The 25,389-nt window shown below is 37.2% G+C and overlaps 1 protein-coding gene across 3 annotated transcripts in view; it reads right to left on the minus strand.

Moving 5' to 3' along the window:
* SRPX (sushi repeat containing protein X-linked) overlaps nt 1–25,389 on the minus strand; it is a 1,243,861-nt gene that overhangs the window by 557,481 nt on the left and 660,991 nt on the right. For 2 of the 3 annotated variants that reach the window (XM_044072418.1, XM_044072419.1), the window contains 2 exons: nt 11,936–12,127; nt 2,793–2,969 (listed from right to left, as the gene is read on the minus strand). In XM_044072418.1, the coding sequence (XP_043928353.1) occupies nt 2,793–2,969; nt 11,936–12,127 (369 nt within the window). The remainder of the gene's footprint in view (nt 1–2,792; nt 2,970–11,935; nt 12,128–25,389) is intronic. The other variant, XM_044072420.1, reaches the window with a different exon arrangement.

Raw genomic sequence — 25,389 nt, forward strand, 5'->3', positions numbered from 1 at the left:
GTCTGTCTGTCTGTTCAAGTACTTGTTTGTCTTGAGGAGTGTGTGGGCCAAAAATAATCTAAATATTACAGTTTTTATTTGTAGACAGTTGCTCTGACTTCTTTACAGTCACAGATTGTACACCATATTAGAAATGGCATATCTTATGGAAGATACTCTCTGTATGAAATAAGCTCAAGCTATTAATGTGCAATATTTCACAAAGAAATAATGCAATCCATGTTATAACTTTAAGAAATATTTTTGTATTAATATAATTTCACAGCATAGCTACTACAAAATGTTAAGAACCACAAAGGATGAAAACGCGTGTATTTTTCACGTTTGTGGGGTTAAAAATAATAAACCTATTGTACTTTTACCAGCAACCTGTGTGGTGCCTTTCACTGTCCGGATTGTGAATTACTACAAAATGCTATTACAGTTTGCTCACAACTAACATGTACATTGTTTGGCTCCCTAATGAAATGTTGAGACTCACAATGCAGAATCCCATCACACTGAAAAAGTACTGAAAATACAGAAGACCAAATATTGAATATTGCTCTTCTCCTTTAAACTTGTTTCTTTGTAGGAGTACAAACCCCCCTGTACCCCCAAACCTATTTATACCAACACTGTGACCATCATACCTCTGAGTAAAGGGAATATTCTGGGAAATGGCAGTGTAGAACATAATATATATAAGTCCAGATATTTAGCACTTCGGTCTCTACATTCCGCCACTCACCATTCCAATTCCCAATATTTTAAACGGTTACCCCATTTTCCTTTATCTTATGAGACCATATACATAATACATGAAATCATAAATAAATTGTTTTGTTGTAACATTAGAATTAAAATAATGTTGTTTGACCATAAAAGTTACATTTCAAGCATCCAAAATGTTCTGTCAAAAAATTATAAATATTACTGAAAATTGTGAAATGACATTCATAGATGCAAGATGTTACTTCTAATTCCATAGGAATTAGGGCAAAAATGTTGATTTTTATTTAAACATAAATGGGCTAAATGAAAAGAAACTTGCACTTGAATAACTACCTAACACACAGCATTCCAAAAACAAGAGTGATTTAGCTAAATATTTAAGTAGTTATCTACATTCCCATAGACTGCATACTTCCTCACAAGAAGTTGAATATCTTTCATTTTATTAACCTAAAAGGAAACACCCATGAATAGTGAATCCTAAAACATTTTTCTAATATAAACTGGTTGGCTACAACCATGAAAATATTCAGCTAGCAGTATAAATGCATTCTCTTCAATGCCAAAAAGAATTCTTAAAAAATGTTAGTCTGTGACATGGACCTTATACAACAAGAACATAAACAATTTTTCTTTTGTCAAACTGAAATACGACATTAAAATCATGATGATCAAGAAAACAGATCAATAAAAAATCTAAGAAAATGTGGTAAAAAAGATGGCAGAAAATGGCAAAATATAACAATATTTCTCACCATATGGATCTTGTTTTTCCTTAAAGTAGACCAAACTACTTAACTAGACATTTAAAAATCACATGCTGCTCCACGTCCCAGTAAGAAACTGTTATCCAACAGTGTGTTTTACATCCCATAAGTAGCAAACACTTAAAAAAAAGCTTTGCAGATCCCAAGTCATTAAAAAATGGGCATTATAATCAATTGGGACACTAACTTCACATCAGCGATCTTATAGAAATAAAAACACTGCTCACAGATCTTTAAATAAAGAACAAACAAACAAATAAATGCATAAATAAATGGGTTACAGTACATTAAATTACAAATTAAAAAGAGTAAACAAATAAAGATCACTACCCCATATTAGTGCAGAGTAAAATATTACTTTAAGGACCATCTTAGAAACCATGAATGTTGCAATGAACTTCCTGGAAAAAGATAAATTATGTTTGCAAAGATAATCAGATATATAGGTCCACCTTATGAGGCATGAAAGCAGAGCAACCACCCATTTCCAAGACTACCTTGACTGATTCAAAAATATCCCATACTAAAACAAATCTGAGGATATAAACCCATTTAATCAAATTTTGTTTAAGGGGTGATCCACCCAACTGCTTGAATATCGTCAAAGTTAGAGACGTTGATCCTGGTCCCTCAAGAACCTGACGTTTGCATGAATAAATGGGAGGCTTGGTTTTGATACTTTATGGATTCCATTCGCATTGTATTGTCCCACTGCCACGTAACAGATGACACAAACCACTCAGGCTCTTATCCCCTTGCCTGTCTTCTTCTATACACTTAGCCTTATGGATAACTCTCCTCTGTGTCAGTTTTCTTTCTCACACATAACCCACTATACATTCTTTTTGCTTGTCCCAGTTATATCAGCTTGACAGGGTTGTAAAATCACAAGAGGTCCCAACAGAATTTTACAATGTGAACATGTGATTTTGGTATGCATATTCAAGAAAAAAGTCTCTCATGTTTTATTTTGTCAGCTTACAAACCACAGTTCATCTTAGGTGCTCTGGCACTCATAAATCCCAACATTTGGTAGGTCAGAGAGGAACTTACGCTGAAATAATGTGGTGGTCTTGTTGTATGGCAAGAATTGAATTGTGTCCCTGTTTCCCATCATACTTGTTTCATTTGCTAGTAATATTTTCAAATTATGAGGCATGAATTCTCTTCCTTCTGAACAACTTTTTGACCACAATGGTAGAAAGATGACATAAAAGTAAACCCATAAACAGGACAATGACCAACTTTATTGATGGATAAATGGTTAAATTTTGCACATTTTAATGAATGTAGTACTTTTTTTTAACTTACCAACACAAGTAGGTCGTTTTCCATGCCATGCTCTGCTGTCCATACAGGTTGTTGTTTTGTCACCTTTTAATGTATACCCTGGTGAACAAAAGTACTCGCATCTAGATCCAAAGTATGAACCATCTGAGCACTTGTAACGACCATTAACAGGCATTGAAAGTGATGGGCATCGAACCTCTGAAAGACAAAAGTTGTATATGCTTGAACCTATATTGTTTTTTAGACTGGTACTGCCTATCTTCCAGCAAAACACAGTATGTAATTCAGTAAAAAATAACATGCAAACAGTTAATGCAATATACACTCATTAATATGTCTGTCTCTAAAAACATAAAGCAAGATACTTTGGACATGTCCTAAGTAAATTCAAGGGTAAGTCTAATAAACCATCAAATAATGACATTTTTTTTTATTTTTATATTCCTCAATAAATAGGTAAGGTAAATACAAATGCCTAGTTCAAAAGAAACAAGGGGATCTAAGGAAGTAAAATGAATTGCTCAATCACAAATCAGGCAAGTGAAGATTGTTATATATAGATTTATTTTTCTTTGATATGCAAGTATAATTCTCTGATACTTTAAACTTATTTAAACTATCTAACTTTATCTAAAATCTCAGTGATGCTGCCAAGTCACCGAGTAATACAAACTGGCATTTTCTTCAGCAATGTGATTTAATGAGATAGACTGGGAGAATGCAAGATGTGGTTCTGGGAACAAAAATAAGGAACACGAGATATGAAATGTAAGGGGAAAAGGACATTAAGAAGAAGGCAAAATAAAGCATTAACTAGAACACAGTGTGGCACCTGCCTGCCAAGTGATGAGAGGAAAAGGTAGCAACAAAAGTGATAAGCAGTGAAAAACAAATAAATCAACGAGCCTTGACTTATTTGGTAAAAAAGGAAGACTATGGAAAGATGCACCAAAGGCTGGCACGGTCCAAACAGCACCAATAAGAAAGAAAATGTGGAATAAAAATGGTATACAAGGAAAGTGGTAGAAGACAGGCAAAAATAAGTATATCAACAGAGAGAAATAAAGAAGAATAGTTAACAGAAGGGCAGCCAGATGCTTTTTTTTTCTTGATTATTTTGTTAGTTACTTGCTTGCTTATTCCGTTTGTGAATGTACTTCTTATTGCCTGGGTTGCCCAGATGTGCTGAGGCCCATTTCTAATGGAGATCAAGAAAATCTTTAGGAAGTATTAGCATATTGGTATACAAACAGAACAAACAAATTATTCAAAATGAAATGAAACTAAATAAAAGAGTGCAGTTCTAACCATTTCTGTGAGAAAAATAAAGCATTAAATGAATTCAGTCAATGGAAAGTAAATAGTTAGAAAGCCAACAACTCAGTAGTATAATATGTTATTTATTTTGCTTATTTATATTTGTATACTGGAATAGTGCACTGATCACAATGGACTATTTGCAGACACAGGTCAGTTGAATAGGATCACATAAGACATTAACAAAACATATTTACAGATACAAGAATATGCTAAAAAATATATTCACATAGTTTCAAATGCAATACTATATTACAAAATTTAGTTCAAGAAGCAGTTAATAATGTCAAGAAGCAATAAACAATTAACAATATCAAGAAGCACTTAACAGTGTTAGGTGGCCTGGCAAAGCAATACTATGGGTGTATATTATGTTATCAAACTTTTAAAAGTTCGAATGTCATATGGTTGAAGTCATATGATCGAACTTTTAAAAGTTCGAAAAGCTAAAAAAAAAAATAAACAGAAAAAAACTTACCTGACAGTTTTAAGCAGGGGGGGCAAGCCCACCTGCACCCCCCACACCACCTGCTCTTTAAATATACTAACTCAGAGATCGTACTACAGTGCAAGAAAGGGAAATCTTCCCATTCCACACTGTATAGAGATCTCCGTTGAAACATTCCAACTTTTAAAAGTTCGATCATATGGTGTCAACCATATGATGTTCAAATTTTTAAAAGTTCGATAACGTAATATATACCCCAATACTACTCACTTTTTTCATTTCTCCAAATCTTTTGGGTTTCTAATACCATGATGGGAATGGACCCCATCTCTAAGTCAAAGTATGATTAAAGTTCATGAAATTAGTATTATTTCAATCTTTGATGTCAGCCAGAAGTGCTGTTTGCAGCATTCTGCAATTCATAATGGAGTTAAATGTATTGGTAACATATCTAAATATGACTGTAGATTCTTTTTTATAAGACCTGTTGCTTCTACTACTATTGGAACTGCTTATCTTTCTTCCACATTGTTCTCGTTTCTGCCTGAAAATCTTGATATTTTATGACTTTGTATCTCTCAAGACGCTGTAGTCACTGGGTGTAGCGATTTTAATTATCAATGCTACTTTTGTCTTCTTTTCACGGACCACTACATCACCACTACATCTAGTTTTCTTGCATCTGTCTTTTGAACAGTTGGTAATGGGTGATTCCATGTAATGTAGACTTCATTTTCTATGATGCTCTGTGGCTCATGTTTCCAATGTTTTTCAGCCACTTCAGTACCATAATATTTGCACAATCCCTGGTGCAACAGTTTCCCCACATTATTATGCCTTTCAGTATACAATCCTTCTGCCATTAGTATGTCACAACCAGCAACGAGATGTGTGACTATTTCCAATTCTGTTTTACAAAACTTAACATTTGTCTGTCTCTCCCACATGTTCAAAGGACTTTATAAACCAACACCTATGTAGCCCACTATAATGGGCCACCAATATTAACCTTTCATCTTTTGGTTTGAATTTGCCTTTCCTTAACCATTCCTGCATTCAGTCCTGATCCACATCATAAGGAATCTGGTACAATATGTTTAAAGACAAAGGAGACAATCTCGGACCTAGAAAAATAAAAACAAATTTATGATGAAAAAAGAGGAAAAGAGAAAAATCTAAATAAAATAACAGGGCAGGTAAATATCAGTGAGGGCAAAGATGGAGACATACATACAAATATGTCAAGCACAGTCACAACTGCCTTTCTAGCTTACCAATATACCAAAACACTTGTTCCCATAATGAGTACCCAGGATGTTCTTAAAATATATAAACTAGTATTTGCTTTAATGTAATTTGATAGTCTGTTCCATGCATCAGCTAGTCTGTCAGAGAACCAATTAGCACACTTCTTATTTCTATAGAATCTTCTACATAGGTTGTCTGATGATTCTCTAGTACTTTTTGATAACCTCAAACATTCCCAGAGGTAGTTGTCTCTAAATGCCCTATATACCTGAATAATATCTCCTCTTTTATAACTATGAGACACTGCACAAGCTCAGATATTTTGGTCTTTCATAATAACTTAAATTTTCACATCCATGGATATCCTTGGTATATTTCTGCTGTACTCCTTCCAGTTTATTCATACTTGTTTTCTTTTAAGGTTTCCATATTGTTATTCCATACTCAAGTTTGGGTCTAATGTAACTAACAAACAAATACTTCATCATTTTTGATTTCCTAGACTTTATAAATCTTTTTATATAACAAATAGTTCTATAACTATCATTAACCAATTGGCTGATAGGATATGAAAAACTGAAATCTGGATCTACCCATATACCCAGGTCGTTAAATAAGTCTACAGTTTCAATCAGTGTGTGTTGTATTAAATATTCACCTTTCAAGTTATGTCTCTCAAATCATATATGCTTAGTTTTTGATGTATTAAGCAGCATATTACTCTCCTCTGCCCAAATGGTCAATTTAGTCATTCTTTTTCAGTCATGCCTTATCTGTAAACATATGTAATCAGTTTACTCAATTTCAGGTCATCTGCTTATAAACTATAGAACACCTCAGGTGAAAAAGTTAGGTCTGAAATATACAATCTAAACAAGTATGGTCCTTGGACGGAGCCCTGTGGGACACCCTGACTGTAAACAAGACTTTCACCTGTCCAATTGCTGTATGATACCTGCCAAGTCTTATTCCTAAGCCATTCAGCTAGCTACCTTATCCACAGCTTGAGCCATGTAGTCAACATTTGTCTTTCTCTTCTTTTTTTCCTACAGTAATGTTCTTCAATCCTTCCACATTCATTTTAATTTCTTCCTTTTCACCTGCCCCTTGCCTTTTTTTTCTACCTTCTCTTTTGGAAAAATGATGCATTTTCTGCAGTCTGAAGGCTTTCTGATAGAAATATTTTATCATTCTCTGTAATTTGTGTGTTACAAAACAAAGCACTCTCCTTTTTAGTATGTATTCACTTTACTTTACACAGAATTTTATCAGTTTCTTTTTCTTCCTTGTTATTTGTTGTGAACTTCTTCCTTTCTTTCATTTTTTTGTTTACTTCTAAACAATCCAGATCCTCAGATTGCTGAATACTTGCATCCAGAATTCCAAAGTTGTCAGGGATATTGTTTTGTTTCATTGGGGTTGAATGATCTTTACACACAATAGATGCATCATTACCTAAATGTGTTCTATTCATTCTTTGCCTAACATTATTTATCTCACCAGTCCAGTCATTAATATATCTAACAACAGTTCTCCAAGCCGTGCCAATTGCACAAGTGCAATCATCATTACTAAGTCTGCATTTACTTATAACAAGGGTAAGCAAATCATCCAAATTTGGACACAAGGAACACAGATCACCAGTGTTATCAGGTGTTACCTTTAAATATGCATAGTTATTTATTACACTGTACAAGACATCTGTGTTTAGCAAATCATAAATGGCATACTCATTTAAGGAATCTTTATACAGCTTCAAAAGAATAAAAAAAATTAAAAGAAAAGAATAATCACAATCAGTAACGACAGAATTCAAAGAGAACTTAAATCAGCTTCCATGAGAAAAATCACACAAGCAGTATACAACTAAATTCTAGAATAAGTACAGTAAAGTTGTTCTGACTGTACACCTTCTGAAAGTGAAACAAAAGCTGTACTTCCTTCACGTTGCATGCTCACCAGGGCCAGCCTTTGGTCAACTGGTGCCCTAGGCAAAAGGGCTCCACAGTGCCCCCCACACCCCCTGGTGCCCCCATCCTGGTCTACCTACACCATGCAGATTACTGGAAAAGCATCCCTGCTAGAGTGGCGCCCTAGGCGGCTGCTTAGTTGGCCTGTGCCTAAGGCCAGCTATGATGCTCATTATTGCTTGCAGTCACACTTCTTTTTAACAGTAAAGATCAATAAATCACAAACCAAGATAGGATTGTTTAGATAACCTCTGAATTACTCTCTCTTTAGTCGGTGTGCATTTATAGCTGACTAGGTCCCTTGGGATGGCTAGAGCTTCCCTGTCTAAAACCTATCCCTTTCTAACAAATAGTGAAAATTAAAGGTAACACAATAAAATATAAATCAAAGTAAATCTTCTTGTATACAAGCTACCCCTTCCTTCCTACACACTGTGAAAACAGTGGTAAAAAATAAAATATAAATTCAAATAAAACTTCTCTTACCAGTCAACTCCACAATAAATCACAAACCAAGATAGGATTGTTTAGACAAGCTCTGGAGTCTGGACTGTTCTCTCTGTAGTCTGAGTGAATTTATAGCTGACTAGGACCCTTGAGATGGCTAGAACTTGCCTGTCTAAAACCTATACCTTTCTAACAACCAACAGTGAAAATTAAAGGTAAAACAACAAAATATAAATCAAAGTAAATCTTCCTGTCTACAAGCTCTCCCTTCCTTCCTACAAACAGTGAAAAACGGTGGTAAAAAATAAAATACAAATTCAAATAAAAGTTCTCCTACTAGTCAACTCCACAGTAAATCACAAACCAAGAGAGAAGTGTTTAGGTAAGCTCTGGAGAATACATTCTATGTAAACTACTTTCTGCTAAAATTCTCTAGCTTATTACTACCTGTCATTTTATGATTAATTCCTATAACCCTCATCCTCTGTTGTAGTTCTGTTCTTTGCTCATTATTGTACATAATAATGTACTCATGCTATGTTGATTTTTAGTTGTTAAATATTGTATACAATTCTGTATTGCCTGGGACATGGCTTAAAGGGATTCTGTACCAGCCCACATACTCAGTTAACAAACTACAATAAGTAAATACATAGAACTAAGTGCAAGAGGGAATTATATACCTAGTACAAGAGACAAACAATTAGGTGAAACTCTTACAACAAAACACCTACAAATAAGGGGCAGTACAACAGCAATTTATGTTTGAGTTCAGATATTCTGTTGCTGCTTTCAGGGTCCTTTGGAAGATTGTTTTAGATATCATCAGGATAGTTACAAAAGAGGGTATCATCATATCTGTTGTAACTTATTGATTATTTTATCAGTTGTGCACCTGAGAAGTGGAGGCCTTTAGCGAAGGAGTAGCAGACTGGAAATGAATAATTTGTAAATCACTTAGCTCAGCAGGACTAAGTGACAAGAGAAATGGTGTAGAAGGGAATCCAGTCTGGACAAATTTGAAACCTACTTTAACATATTATACAGGCCATACTGATGTGGTCTGGATTGGAGATAAGAAAGCAAATCTGGTACAGTTGCAAACTTTTTCTTTTGTACAAATATTGCCTGAAGACTACTTTGTGAAAAATCTAAACTGAGCAGATCACTTTGATGCCATCAGGGTAAGTGTACCCTATTGTCAACTATGTTTATAGTCTGCACTGCAGGCAGCAACCTCCCTACTGTTATGAATACTGCAACATGTGAATAGAAGGACATCAGTACATATAATATTGCAATTGCATCTACTTCACAAGCTGCCACAAGGGGCAAATGCTACTTGCTAATCACCACCACCAACACTGAACTATGCCTGATATATTAATATATACTGGCTTAGTTGGAATGTTTCTTCGGCTTCTATGTATGCCATTTCCCTGTGTTCCCCTTCATGTTGCTTTATGATACACACACACACACACACACACATATATATATATATATATATATATATATATATATATATATATATATATATATATATATATATATATATATATATATATATATATATATATATAGCCACATTGCAGTGCTCAATTTGATTATATGCTTTTATTTGTGTAAGTTTACATCCCTATTACATTCTAAAGTAAGGCTTAACAAACCTCATATGTCTATCTTTTTCTTGTTCAATGCTTGCATTAATGCATTGTGTTTATGTTTGAATGCAGGCCTGGATGTATACTAGACTGAACAATTACTATGCCTGGCAACTTACCACATGCACTCCTTTACATCAGTGTTAAATTATTAGACAGATCTAAAACAGTCAATTGTTTAGCAATAGTTTGCTGCCTGCAGTGCCGACATCTGGCCAGTATACCAAAGTCTTGCTTCATGAGAGTACATGTGAAGTCCTGCACTAGGGCCATAAACTGAAGTAGGGTATAAAAGTGACGTCTGCATGTACCCTGTTCAGAATTTTTCTGCCGCTGTAAACGTCGGACTCCAGTTTGCATCCTTGCATAAAGAATGCAACTAAAACAAACTGGAGCTTATTGACAGCACACTGTCACACAAATGACAATGAAAGTAAGCTGCAAAACTACTATGACAGAAGTTGCTCTTCACATATATACATTGTACTGACCAAAGTATATGCCATTTACAAAGAACAATTAGCTTTGTAGGCTATAATATTTATGTAATTTAGTGATTTAACAACCGAAATACACACTAAAAAGTTAAATATTTTAAGTAAGTTAACCACTTCTAGAAAGTTATTAACCATTTCAGTCTATCATAGAAAAAACATTAGTTTACACTTAAGAAAAGAGAATATATTAAATATAAATATGTTACATTTCACAGAAAAACAACCTCAGGAAAGCAAACTGACGATTCCAACTCCTTCATCTGCACTACCAACCATTCAAGAAGGGAAAACTGGAACACGTGCCAACAGAATCTACATAAAATATGCAGAGTTTTTGACCTGTAGCCTGTCCCATTGTACAGATGGATAAAATCCTGACTGCACTAAACATGACCTAGCTTTGATTAGTAGCATGGGATCTGGAGCGTACTGGCATGTTTGAATCCATCTTGGGGGACTGAGACAGCTGCATTTCATGCATGGAGTTGTATTACCCCCAACAAGCATACTAGAGTACACATGCTGCTCAGTGGTACAACACACAGCTAGGTGGCTCATCTTGTGAGGAAGCATGGATGTGCCTCCTGAGATGGAGAATCTGTGCAGTGTGCATGCAAGCCACCAACAGGGAAGGGAGTTAGGATAGTAAACATAATATGCAGACTGATCTGCTCCCCAGCATCTGACTCTCACCTCAATCAGAGGAATGAATGGTCTGATTATCTATGTTGTCTGGCAGGGAGAGAACAGGCTGGGACCCTCACGAGTAAAGCCAGGCTCTAGCTTCAATGGAAGAATGTATGGACCTATGGACCAGGTGAGTGCAAGAAGGAGGCACCATTAGGTGAACCCTGCAAACCTAAAAAAACTGTTCTCATCTCTAAAGATTCTGGTTAATGTGTCTTAATGCTGCTTGTTTTAGCTATGCAACACTCAAATCAAACATGGCTACAAAGAACTATCTCAAAAAGATGGTTAACAATGGAGAGCCACTATTTTTTCTCCGTATTACATATCACAGGATCTCCTAAAAATAAGACATTCTACCCTGAATGCAAAAATTATAATCAGAATACTGAGAACAGATATTTATGCAGGACTGTGGTGTTATATGCCCCCTCCACATCCCCATGGGGTTGGCTGTGCCCCTCCCTTATCTAACTGTTAATTACAATAACCTCCAAGAAAACCACTACTCAGAGAAAAAGTAAAACCCTGTTTTCTGTACAAAACATTCAAGTTATGTGCCCTTTTCCTTTCCTTGAAACATTCACAGAAAGCTACCATTTCTGAAACACCGTGCTTGAATTTGTCTTGTTCAAGCACGTGTGCATTTCCTGGAAGAAATGACTACTTCCTGGAAGAAATGACTACATATATGTTATATGAAGATTTTTTTTACTTTGCCCCATCACAGAAATTAATGTCAATGATGTGGTTTTACCCATCTGTTATCATTCTGTAATGGTTCACAGTGATCTCAAATGATTTCATCCAACTGCATGACAAAGCTAAACTCTGCAGATTATTACTTTTGAAAGAAATGCACTCAAAACACATTCCTTTTACTTACGTTTGCAATAAAAGCTTCCGGACCAGCGTTTGCTGGTCATACATACAACTTGTTGGGCTCCATCTAGCTCATATCCTTTCTGGCAGCGGATATCACACGTTGATCCTAGCACATTCTTCATGTATTCACCCCGAGGTGTGTGGCAGCTGACTTGGCCATTTTTCACACTTATTGGAGAGCACCATGGAGTTTCTAAAGCGGAGACATGAAGTCAGAATAATATTAAATTAGAGAATTTTCCCACCATTAAAATTTTAATTAAAAATCCATATCTGTGCTTTGCTGAATTAGTCTTTGTTCTCCAAACACTGACCTTTGCAAGCCATAGTTTCCTATTATGTTTAATTGGTTACTAAATGATGCCAGCAGAGTTGTTTTCCACAAATCAGATTTAGGGTTGGATTCATTCCATAACATTGTGAAGGGCATCTAGATGTAATGGCCAAAGCAGATCAGTAGAACTTTTCTATTGAAATTTATTGTTGGTAGATAAGATTGTGAGGGGAATATCTGAGCCTTGTTCTGTATATGCTAGGATATGTGCACAAACTCTACATGCTGCTAGGTTACTCCGAGCACTTGCCACCCCCATTGATCTCATAGCATGCAAAAATCCATGGCAATTAGCTGCATAAGTACAATATTTAGGAGCTGGCTGGTGCCGCACTTGTCTGGTACAATTAGGCTTAAGTACCAACACCACTCCACTATGGACAGAGAAGGAATGATGATAGAGTTGTTCCTGTACACCAAATATTTACAACATCAATGACAGCTAAGTGCTTTTGGGCAGCAAGCATACAGTGATCATTTCTGCCAGTGTTTTAATTAGGCACGGTATGCACTCGGGTGAGTAGATACTACAGTGTATAGTTCTGGAAGATATGAGCTTGACTTCTGTTTGAATTAAAAAAATGAAAATAAAGTGGAATAAAAACTCATGTTCACATCCCCATCCTCATGTAGAGAGTTCCATCTCCGGGATCCCCTTACTTAACTTTAAAATTGATCTACCTATGGAAAAGGGACATTACCCATTATATATTCACTGCTTACATGCACTTTTCCCTTCAGTTCTGCCCAGGCTCAAAGCATTCATAGATACACTTTAAAGTGAGCATTTTTTTTCTGAGTATCTCTCATAAACACCGAGAGCAACAGAATCCGAAAATGTTTACAACTGTCTATACTACTGCCAACAACATAGATTTGTGCATGAGATAGAAAAATAATCTTTTAAAACATGTTTTATGGTTGTAGGGCAATAGCTGATAAACACATTCATTTATTACCTACAAAGACAGCAACAATGGAGATGTATTTTTTTTTTTTTAAGTTTGGTGCAAGTTAAAGAAGACAGTATGAGGCAGTGTGTACAAAATACAAGTTTCAAGCTATGTAAGTAGTACAGTTTGGAATGGGCACACTTGATATGGCTCAGTATAGTTACCAGATGTCTAGGCAAACTCCAACTGGAACACAAAGCAGAGGCTACAGGTATATCACCCAGAAAAAGTAATAGTTTAATTATTATATAAGCAACTGAAGCAACCGACCCTATGCAATCAAGTTCATGACAGGGCTCCCTACTGACAGCTAAGGGTCACTCAATATTTTGCTTGTTATGATTAGAAAACAAATGCTTTCTCACAATGCATATTGACTGAGGCCAACAAAGGACTTTACATAAGCTTATGAATTCTTAATATGTTGTCATTTATATTAATAATTTAGAATGCACTGCCATGCATCATTCATTTTGTTAATCAGAAATATTGCAGTCTATACAAAGCAGGCTGCCCTGCATTTATTTTAGTTTTGTCACATTGCATATGGAGTATTTCTGCTATCAACAATTTTGTCTCAGGTAATGCTTCTGAAGATTTTGCCTGTGGTGGCCAGCACATGTATAAAACATTTGCTTAGCTGAGCTCATAGTGTTTCTAACTTCAGATACGACATCAGTAATTCTGTGACAGGTACTTTCCAAAAGTAGCAGAATGCATAGCACCATTACCCCTTAAACCTTCCTCTATGACCACACAAGCAGTAAAGCAGTGCTTAACGTCAGGCCTGAAAGATTATAATGTCAGCTGTTTAAGCAACACTATGTGTACCATCTCTCAAATGCTGAAGTAGCCATATCATAGACTTTATCTAGTAAGGGCATGCAGTTCTCTGCTGATTGCCTTCTGTTTGAAAACTACCACAGCAATAAACTAAGCTAACCACATGTTCTCTTATATTCACTTAATTTTATTTGTTTACTTTTTTGTTTATACAGCTGTCAGGTTTCTGTTGCTCTCCTTCCAAGTCTCTTGCATGTCTGTATGTGTCCTTGGAGGATGTCCCATCTGGGTTTTCTATTATAAAGACTCCTAGGTCAGATAGGTATGGGGGTGCTATTTAATTATAGAGCCAAGATGTGTTTGGCCCATGTGGGAAGCATAAATACTAGCTCCTCCAAATATGTCAGGAGTTCAAGAACAAACTGTGGGCACCCCTTCTTCCATTCAAGTGGTTCATCAGTATATATTAGAGTATCGACCACCAGGGCCTTTATAAGTCTAGCCTTGCAATCCAATCCAATTGTGTCACTATGAATCATGGACATTTATTAGGATGGGGTATAGTAATTAGGAAGTTTCTAGAGGTTATGTGGGGGGGTATGTTAGTTTGGGCATTATGGTCTACCTCTGTCTATCAGAGATATGGGGGTCAGACCTGGGGTGCATTTCCAATTTCCCATCCATTGTTTAAGGTTACATTTAAATAGGGTTAGGGATGTCATCTGCTTCACATGGATGTAAAGCATTTTCCAGAGCATGGGGATCTTCTGAGACGCATATTTGTCTTGCCAACATGTCTTATTTAGATCACAAGAATAAATTACATCCTTGGATATAATGGTTCTGATGCTGTTTGCTTAGCAGATATGCAAAAGGTCTATCAGAGTTGGATCCAAAGATGTGGTGTATGCCAGGCATAGACTGCCTCTCAGTTGCATTTAAGTGACAGACTATAGGGTTTTAAGATGATCCATATAGGACAATGTGTTATACCTTGGATTGTCTTGGTAAAGAACCTTTGTGGACATTCCAATTGTTGCACATGTCTGGTCATGTACACATGCAGAAGGGGGCAGATACTCAATGATGGGTTTGATAAGGGCAGAATAAAGTGGCACTATGGCTTTCTTGGGCCTAAATGCCATTCCCTTACTTATATGCTGGGAAACACGGAATGAATTTCTTAATTACCTTGGCCACATGTTAGTCAAAGGCCAGATTACTGACTACATATGTTTCCAGATCCCTGACTACCAGGTCAGCTCTTGCAGATATCTTATTGATGGAGTAATTAGCCTGGGCTGTAGATTTCCCAAAATGTACTATAATGCATTTCTTGGCATTCAGTTGTAATCCGTGACTTTGGCAGCAGTCATTTGTCTGTGTTAAACCCTTGTTGTGTGAAAATGTTCATACAAGAGTTCATAAATATTTGTCTCCTGAATGGTGAATAGCCTGAAACAATTAGTTTGGTGATTTCATCATCTAGGTTATTGAGGAGTCAGAGAATCTCATTGAGAATTTCTCTTCAATGAGGGACTTTGTGCTTATTCAGGTAACTATGTATTATTATGTGCTTGGTATTCCAATTAGGATTGAGTATCACTGGCTTGATGTTGGTAGTTAATCTCTTGGGCTTTTCACCACCCAGAACCCTCTAATCCTGAACTGGAGGACTGCAGAATCTTAAACAATTTTAACATAAATAGCTTTTACCAGTCTTCAACAAGCACCTGCAGGAACTTAATACACTTGCTCAAGGTGAGTCATCAAGGATTATGATAAGGATATTAAGACCGCTCAGGCTCTTTCTACCCCCTATCCAATATCTCCCCTTCACTTGGTGTCATGTGAACCACATCTCTTTAAAAATTGTTTCTAGGAGGGAAAGATAAACACTTGAATGCAAATGAAGGATGTTATGGCTTTCTAGAAGAGAGGATTACAATGAATATACACTATGTTCATTAGGAGTCAGTGATATGGGATATACAGACATTAAAATAAACTGGCTAATTTCCAAGATGGTTGCAGACTGACTAACAGATTAATTTCAGCCCTCCCAGTGTGAAAATAGAAACTCAGAAGAGAGAGCCAGTAAATTCATTGTTGGGGGTAAATTTCAGTTGGTGGTTAGTAAGTACACTCAAAGTCGCAGTTAGTCACAAAACCAAGAAATGAGATAATTCCACAGTAAAAGACCACCGACCAACAAAGTATACTGAAAACTGTCTTTAATAGACATGACAAAGATGAAAAAACGAACAGCAATCCAAATAAAATCGAGCGCTTTCGCCTGGTTAATACCAGGCTTTATCAAGATGCATGTTAAGAAAACCCAGTGCTTTATATAGTCATTTGCTGATCACCTGACATTTTATGCATGTGGGTGGCACTTCACAGCTACTGATCTTTTATGGCCGCTAGCTTTCTTTTTTCGTTATTGCTACAGAAAGTTGAATACTGTACAGTATTTTCAGGGTTAGCTTGCAAGTTTGCTGTATTCAACAGTATTCAGTATTCATTTTACACAATGAACAGTATTCAACTTTCTGTAGCAATAATGAAAAAAGAAAGCTAGCGGCCGTAAAAGATCAGTAGCTGTGAAGTGCCACCCACATGCATAAAATGTCAGGTGATCAGCAAATGACTATATAAAGCACTGGGTTTTCTTAACATGCATCTTGATAAAGCCTGGTATTAACCAGGCGAAAGCACTCAATTTTATTTGGATTGCTGTTTGTTTTTTCATCTTTGTCACGTCTATTAAAGACAGCTTTCAGTATACTTCATTGGTCAGTGGTCTTTTACTGTGGAATTATCTCATTTGTTAGTAAGTACACTGCCTAGATGACAGCAAAACAAAAATTCAGGGAACCTGAAAAAATCAACCACAAAAGGTGAGGAAAAACACTGACTGTGAAGAATTCTGCAGCTGTTCATCAAAAAAGCAGTGCAAGCTCCAGATTTTGGTGCAAGATATGACTTTCAGTAACCTAGAAGAAAAAATAAGTCAAATGTACTCAGAAATTATTAAAATAAATGAAACCGATGGGAGTATATCAACTCAAATAACAAAAGGATGAATACAATAGAAGATGCTTTAAACAGATATTTAGATAATGTGATAAAACTGCAAAAATCAGAGATCAAAATGAAGAAAAGGCTGGTTAAATATGAGACTGGTCAAGAAAAAATATTTTAAAAAATAACAGAATTAGAGGACAGAGCATGCAGGGAAAACCTGATATTTTCTGCTATACCAGAGAAGTTGGAAGGAACAGATTGTATTAATTTTATGAAAGCACAAATAAGCTACTGGACTGGTACTCCACAGCAGGAGTTGTTAACTGAAAGGGCACACCATGTGTGTGCTCCAAACCTGGTCATGAGAAAGCAACGTACACCTTTAATAGTAAAGATGCAATCCTACCAGCAGAATGAGTTAATTCTGACAAAACTGTGGCAGAAGGACAAAGTACTAAAATTGGGAGAGCGTAGAGTGTTTGTGGAAAATTATTACTCACTGTACACCAGGCAGAAGAGGAGTAAATGTATTCCAGTAGTCAGGGAATGTCAAAAAGCAGGCATAAGATTCAAACTGCTGTATCCAGCTATCTTCAGAATATTCTTTCCTGGAGTGAAAAATATTTTTTTGATGTAGAACATGCTAAGGGGGAATACAAAAGTTTGTCCAACAAAAAAGTGACCTGTCAAACAGAAGCAGATTCTGTATCTTGTTCTTCTGGTAATAAAGACCACAGAGAGACTGTGCTAGTGAAACCTTTTCCAGTGTTTCAACAGAAAATGCTTGAGCGACAGAAAAGAGGCACAAGAGTTGACTAGGAAAGCCAAGACTATGTTGGAAAGGAAGCAGAGGCTGGGTTTGCGAAATGGAGATAAACAGGTATAAAACCAGCAACTCAGAAATTGGCAAATTAATGTGGGATTATAAAGCATTAATTATATTTGTAAAACATGACAGAACAAGAAAACCTGGAAATATTGGACATTTTTTTACTTTGTTAAACTTGTAGAGCATGCTAAAGGATATACCCTGCTTCATGTCATTAATATTTTCAGGAAACACTTAGGCGAGAGTAAGACGAAGGAACGAGTTAACTGTAAGTAAATCAATTTTTTTTCTTAACAGTATTACTTGTACAATGCATATATGCATGCTATCAAAAGTATTTTCATTTATTTTCAAGTGTAATGGGGATACTAAATTAAACAGGTGCCCCTGTTTTTTTCTCTGTTTTCTCTTTCCCTTTGTTCAGTTTCAAGTAAAGTAGGCAGTGCAATGTCGAGAAAAGAAGAAATGTCTGTTCAAAAGAGTATTATACAAGAAAAAAATGATGTGCTTTTCTCATTCTTGCATAGGGGAATGAGTGGATTAAGGCTCTTGGCTTTATCCAGTAACAAGTTTTAAGAGTAAGCAAATAAATAAAAAACATTGAATACAATAAAACAGATACATAAATAAATACTTGTAGAAGCAACCTTGTATCTGGTTCTCATGTCTCCATGGAGGCAATCTGACAAAGAGCACTAAAAATAATATACTTCTTTCTTTTAATGGCTTTCTTTCAATGGCTAGGAGATAATGTTTTCTGAAAACATTCAAGTGTTTTCTCATTCTGGGACAGGAATAAAGATAAGACAAAACCAGACAACACTTAGTAGAAGCACAGGCTGTACCATGGGTCTTAGCATGGATAACCTTCCTTTTATGTTAACCCAAGTCTGTCAGTGTGGCTGTTAGTCTGGGACAAATGTTCCTATTAGGAAGGTAAAACTACACTATTTTAAGATGTATATAGTTGTTTGTTAATAATATGTTAACAGGCTTTTGGGGTATATTGGAGGGTGCATTTTTAATGGCTTTCAATAAAACAAAAAGTTTTATAAGATGTAACATAGACTCAAATGGATATGACAAGAAACAACTGTATAAAAGGTCAACCTGCCAAACATTAGTGTGTGCAAGTAACACAAAAGCTGGAACTAGATACTTAAAAAACTGTTACAAATAAAAGGTGGCAATAATAACTTTTTAACATAATGAGCCTTTTGATATTATCTTTAAATGTTAATGGTTTTATATAAAGAAAGAGTAGAGAACTATATTTAAAAATGTAGAGTGCAAATAGCTATGGTACAGGAGACAGATTTGGAAAGAACTGAACATGTGACTCTGATAAAGTTTTTCAGGACAGTTATTCAGCATACTACCTAATACAAAGGAAAACAGAAGTATTTATATTAATTGCAAGAGAAGCTCCAATAGTGACAGAAGATGATAAAAAAGATAATAATGGTAGATATGTAGTACTAAGGGGTTACTGGCAAGGGAGGAGAATTACACTGGCATGTATTTATATTCCACCTAAAACCACTACAATGAAGCATAAGAAAATTCTGGGAGAAATAAGCAGTTTGCAGCAAGGAATATTATTTATAAGTTGGGACTGGAATTTGATTTGCAACATTGTAGATGTGTCTGAGGGGAGTCTGAAGGGAAAATATAACAAAGGAGGGTAGATTTTTAAGAAATTTCTGAAAATACTTGGCATGGAGGATGTGAATTCAGTAGTAGGAGTTTGTAGTGAATTTACATATTATTCCTCAAGATACAAAAACTGGGCTAGGATAGACAGAACTTAAATGTCACAGGAACATGTACATTTAATTGAAAGGTTTGATACACATGCAATAACTATTTCAGATTACATGCCAATAATAACTAAAATAAAAACCAGGGTAATTAAATAAAAATGAGACATTTGAGTTTTCCCACCTATCTGTTGAAAAGAGAGGAATTTAAACAATGGGTAGTGGAAATTATTCATAGGTTTATAGGAGGTTACTAGGTTACTGGCCCTAGGACCTTTATAAGCCTAGCCATGTTATACCCTTTTTCCTTTATTGAGCAAGTTGCATGGTCTATATTTGCATCACGAGTCTATGATCAGCACAGATTGCCCTTATCCAAGAGAGACATAGGTGACACCCCCAGGGTAAATTTACGGTCTCCCATCCAGTTGTCTAAGTTACACTTAAATAGGGTCATTCAGGAGCTCTGTTTTACTGAAATTAGGAGCTTGTTCCAGAGGAGTGGCAATCTCTGGGGGACATATCTGTCTCTCCAGCATGTTCTGTTAATGTCGCAGGCTAGGTTAATATCCCTAGAGCAAGTGCATCATGTCCCATTTCACTTGCAGATGTGCAGCATTTCCATTAGGGCAGGGTCTGAGACTGCTCTGTAGGCCAGGCACAAGTTGCTTCTCAGCAGCCTATAAGATACATAGTACAGTGACAGGGCCTTCTCACTGTCCATGTAAGTCATATGTTGAAGGCCCTGAATTTCCTTGGTAAGAAATCTCTGAGGTCTGTCCAGCTGCTGCAGGTGGCTGGTGAGGTACATACAGAAGGAAGCTTTGTACTCTATTAGTGGTCTGATGAGGTAGAGTACAGGGGAGTTATAACATCCTTAGCTCTAGATGCGATGCCCTTACTTATGAGATGTGTGACATAGAAGGCCTTCCTTACCACTGTGGACACATAGTAATCAAAGTTAAAGTTGCTATCAACCTGTGTTCCCAAATCTGTCACCACAGGGTTTGACCTAAATGGGTACTGTTAATATTGTAATTTGCAGTGACTCCCCTTTTGCTGAAAGGGATGAAAGCCCATTTTTGCATTTAGTTTAAGTCCATGGGTTTGGCACCAATCATTTGTCTGTGTAAGCCCTTTCTGTAGTAAGTCAACATTGTTGGGGGGACTCAATGATTGCACCCAGTTTGCAGTCATTGGCGAACCTGGTAAGCCACAGGCCATCTATGTTCATCTGGACTTCTGAGAAATGGATTCCAAACAGTAGGGGGCCCAGCACAGATCCTCGTGGTGCACCACTGGTAACTGGTCTGCTGGTAGAGGTGGAATCCCCAACTTTGACTGTATGCATTCTGTCGGCGAGCCAGTTGGCCACCCATCTAGTGACACATGGGGTAATTCCCAGCTAGGTGAGTTTCTTAATGATGCCTGACTAGGGCTTAGTGTCAAAAGCCTTGGCTAAGTCAAGATAGGCTGTATGTACTGTTTTGGCCTCATCCAGGGTTTTGAAGACATTCTTAGAGAAGTTCACCAAGTTTAATAAGCAAAGCATGAGCTACCCTTAATAAGCCAAATTGGGTTGGGTCCAGAGTTTGAAGGTCACCTAAGTCTTTGTTGATAAGGTCCATGATGATTCTCTCCATGGCCTTGTAGACAAGCCTGGTTAGGCTTACGGGTCTATAATTCCCTGGGTTGGTTGATTGACCCCCCCCCTTTGTGCAAGGAAATTACTGTTGCTGTTTTTCACTCTGCTAGGACAAAGCCAGTACTTAGACTGTGGTTGAATAGAGTGGCAAGTGGTACTAATATACTAATACTAATATTAGGGGTGGCGATGTTAGGAATATTACTGAGGGACATTCTTTGAAACACTGAAATGTCACTATGTTTTGATTTACTTATAAATTTCTAATGATTTTTATACAATATAAATGTGCTTTTTACTAGGTATATGTGTTTAATTATGTACAGCTACTGATTGGATACTGAGTGCTTTAAATTGTGGAGTGATGTTGCATTAAGTTAGTCTGATGAAGCGATCTGTATGTTCGTGAAAGCGCTTAGTTTTTTTTTTTTTTTTTTTACAATAAAGTGTTTTTTTACCTGTTGCCTGGATATCTGGAGATCTTAACTGTTGCCCAAAAAACATCTACTGATACATTGTGGAGAAAGACCAGAGAAGTTGTACTTATATGGGAGAATGACCTTTAACTGCACCTCTCGGAACACTGAAGGATGTTTTACTGAATTATGAATTTGGAACATTCAGTCATAAACTCATACAAATGGATAAAGTCATTACAGCACAGTGCCATTCTTTACTCTAAAAGGTGCAGTGATCATACAACACAGTCTAATAACTATGGGACACAGGGAGGCAAAGCCCTCCTTACAGGTGGGTGTGAAAGTGCAGCCCCTCGTCATGAGAAATGGACTTACTGTTTTTTTTTTTTCTTTCAATAATACAGCTCACACTTCGACTGTATGGCACAGATCCACAGCTATAAAGGTATGTTCATGAAAAAGAAAATGTTAAATTGTATACAAGTCACTTAGATAGGCACTGCTTAGTAATGGATGTTCAATGTTTCCATGGTCTGAAAGAACAAGAAACTGTTTATCTTTCTCAGTCCCTTGATATTGCAGTTGCATAACTGCCAGGTTTAAGAATGAGTATATATAGTATGGTTCCTTCTGACTGGAGTGCTTTGTACCATTCTTTACAGTCTGTTACATTTATCTTATTCTAGAATGAGACAATGAGCTTGTCTGGTTGACTTCTTTGAGTCAATCACCGGGGCTGTGGATGAAGGTAAGGCAGTGCATACAGCTTACCTCTAGCTGGCCAAGGCCTTTGATACCATTCCTCACTCAGGACTTATTGCTAAACTCACCAAACTACTCATCAACCCCTATATCACTAGGTGGATTGCAAATTGTCTCACAGATAAAACACACAGTGTGAAAGTAACAGACTCCAAGTCAGACTGTCAACCAGTCACGGATGGAGTCCCACAGGGATCGGTCCTGGGTCCTCTCCTGTTCAGCATCTACTTCTCAAAAATCCAGGCCAACACACAGGGACTCTGGCTGACCATGTTTTTAGACAACTGCAAGCTGTGAGCCATTATTAACTCCTCAAGTGATGCAGACATCCTACAGAAAGACCTCATTGAGACCACTGACTGGTGTCGAAACCATGGCCTTAAGCTTAACGCCAAAAAATGCGTTGTCATCCCCTTTGGTTAAAACTTAGTTACCACTAATTACCACATCAATGGGATCCCACTGAACACTGAAGGCTTTATAAGAGATCTGGGGACGCAGGTTGACAACAACCTCTCCTTCGACCACCACATTGCCACTGTGGTCAGAAAGTCCTTCTATGTGGCACATCTCATTACCAAGGGTTTTGCATCCAGGAAGAAAGAGTTCATTGTCTCTCTCGCTACTCTTCCCTCATTAGACCAATCATTGAGTATAATCCCCCATTTGGCATGTACCTCACTAGACACCTGCAACAGCTGAAGAGGCTACAGAAGTACCCCACAAAGAGGATTATGGGCATTAAACACGTGGCCTACACAAGCAGACTAAAAAGACTCCAACTATTCTCTGTTTCGTATCGCCTACTTAGAGACAATCTCTGCTTGACTTACAAAGCCATGTCTGACCCAGCCCTGTTAGAAATGCTACATCTAAAGAAACCCCAATCCCTCTGCACCACACACTCCAGAGACCTCAACCTCATTACCACAATCAACAGAACAAGCTGGAAGGACAGGTTCCTCACTCAGAAACTGTCCATGTTCTGGAATAGACTTCCCATACATGTCAAGCAGAGCACATTGTTGATCCTCTTCAAGAGAAATCCCGATGAGTGGATGGGTAATAGAAAGTTCAACCCAAGGATCACTCCAGTGGCTCTACTTGATATAGGTGGGAACTAATGTCGGTTGGCACGATGCCAGGGCACTTCTATGGGCTAGGCTTTGAATGCCTCCATGATGTCTTCTCCTCTCCATCTACTATAGGTGGTCCATTCCATGGGATCACAGTTTGACACTTCTCAAATGGCTATCCTTTTGCATCTCTCTAACATGACAACAGCACCAGCTCTTCTGCATTCTGGTCATACCCCCCCCCCCACAATTCTACACAACCTTCTGGTTTTCTTTTGGACTTCTTCCTCCAGTGTAGTGCCCCTCTCCTTGTATGACCTCCCATGTACAGATGGACTTTTTCCTGCAGCCTAGTGCCCCTCTCCTTTTATGACCTCCCATGTACAGATGGACGTCTTCCTGCAGCCTAGTGCCCCTCTCCTTGTATGACCTCCCATGTACAGATGGACTTCTTCCTGCAGCCTAGTGTCCCTCTTCTTGTATGGCCTCTAAAGCTGCAAGCAGTACTCAAAACGCTGTAATGATTCACCTGTAATTTCTTCCTGTATCTTAAATACCAAGGTGATTCACCAAGTTTCTGGCCTTCACAGTCCTTGTGATGTTATTATGGTGTTGCTTCCTTCTACTTCTTTTCGTTTACCTTGCATTTGCTATCCTCTCATGCAAAGATGGACTTCTTCCTGCAGCCTACCTAGTACCCCTTTCCTAGTATGGTGCCCAGAACTACAAGCAGTACTAAAAATGTGGCCTGTCCAGTGTCTGATAGAGTGGAAGCATTCTCCTAAATATACACCCCATCATTCTGTTTGCTGCCATAGTGACCATCTCACTGTGATCACAATGGTCTGATCCAGAGTTGATAAACACTCCTGATCCTTTTTCTGTTCTGCCACCATTATTTCTTCTCTCACCAGCTGATACTTCAAAAAAAGGATATTGCAGATGAAGTGCAATACTTATTTCTCTGCATTGAACCTTGGCTGCCATGTTTCTGCCACCTTTGTCAGAATTTTCATGTTCTCCCCTAGGTTCTCTATTTACTCTTCAGTTCTGCTCTCTTTGCTGTATATAAAACATACTAAAGAACACCTAAAATGGGACCAACTCATGCAATACTCCCCTTGTCACTTCCCTTATTCAAGATAATAGCCCTTTTAGAGCCATAACTACAGTGGAAAAAAGGCATGGAAGTTGCCCTGAGTACAGGCTGCTATGGGGGTACAAATGAAAGCTGAGGATTGAGTGTCACCACAGTAGTGGTCCAAAGTTCACCCTACAGACAGATGTAACTCTTTAATCAGCCCATGTCTGTGCTACGGTTGCTCTCAAATATTCTTAAGTACTGACGCATGGTATGTTGGAATCTCAAAGTTGTGGTTAGGATAACCATGTTTGGATCTGTCTGATCCTAACTGGGCAAGTTTCTAAATGTACTTGTGCTTAGCTATATTAAGGATGCATGTCTCCTGCCTTATATCTATATGTAAAGACCCACGGATACCAAATGTATCACTTTCATGTTACCTGTTTTCAAAATTAATCTCCAAAATCACAGATTCAAGTCTGTTGAAGAAATAATGTCACAGTTTGGTGATTGTGATGTAACTTACTACAGAAAACTGATTTTACAGAAATACAAATAGGAACAGTATATATGAGTGTTATGATAAAAAGTGCCTGAAAGTGAAGTTAGGTATAAAACAAATTCCTAGTCCTAACATAATTTTAGGGCTGCTGTGTGAAGTATTATATTTTAAATATAAAGTAAGAGTGTCCACAAGTAAAATATCTCATTATTGTACATGTGTAATACAGCTCTGCATAGGAAAAGTAGAGGTATGTGACTTTTTTACCATAGTAATATATC

This window comes from Protopterus annectens, chromosome 5.part0, assembly GCF_019279795.1.
Source record: "Protopterus annectens isolate FY-2018-M chromosome 5.part0, PAN1.0, whole genome shotgun sequence".
Taxonomy (NCBI): Eukaryota; Metazoa; Chordata; order Ceratodontiformes; family Protopteridae; genus Protopterus; species Protopterus annectens.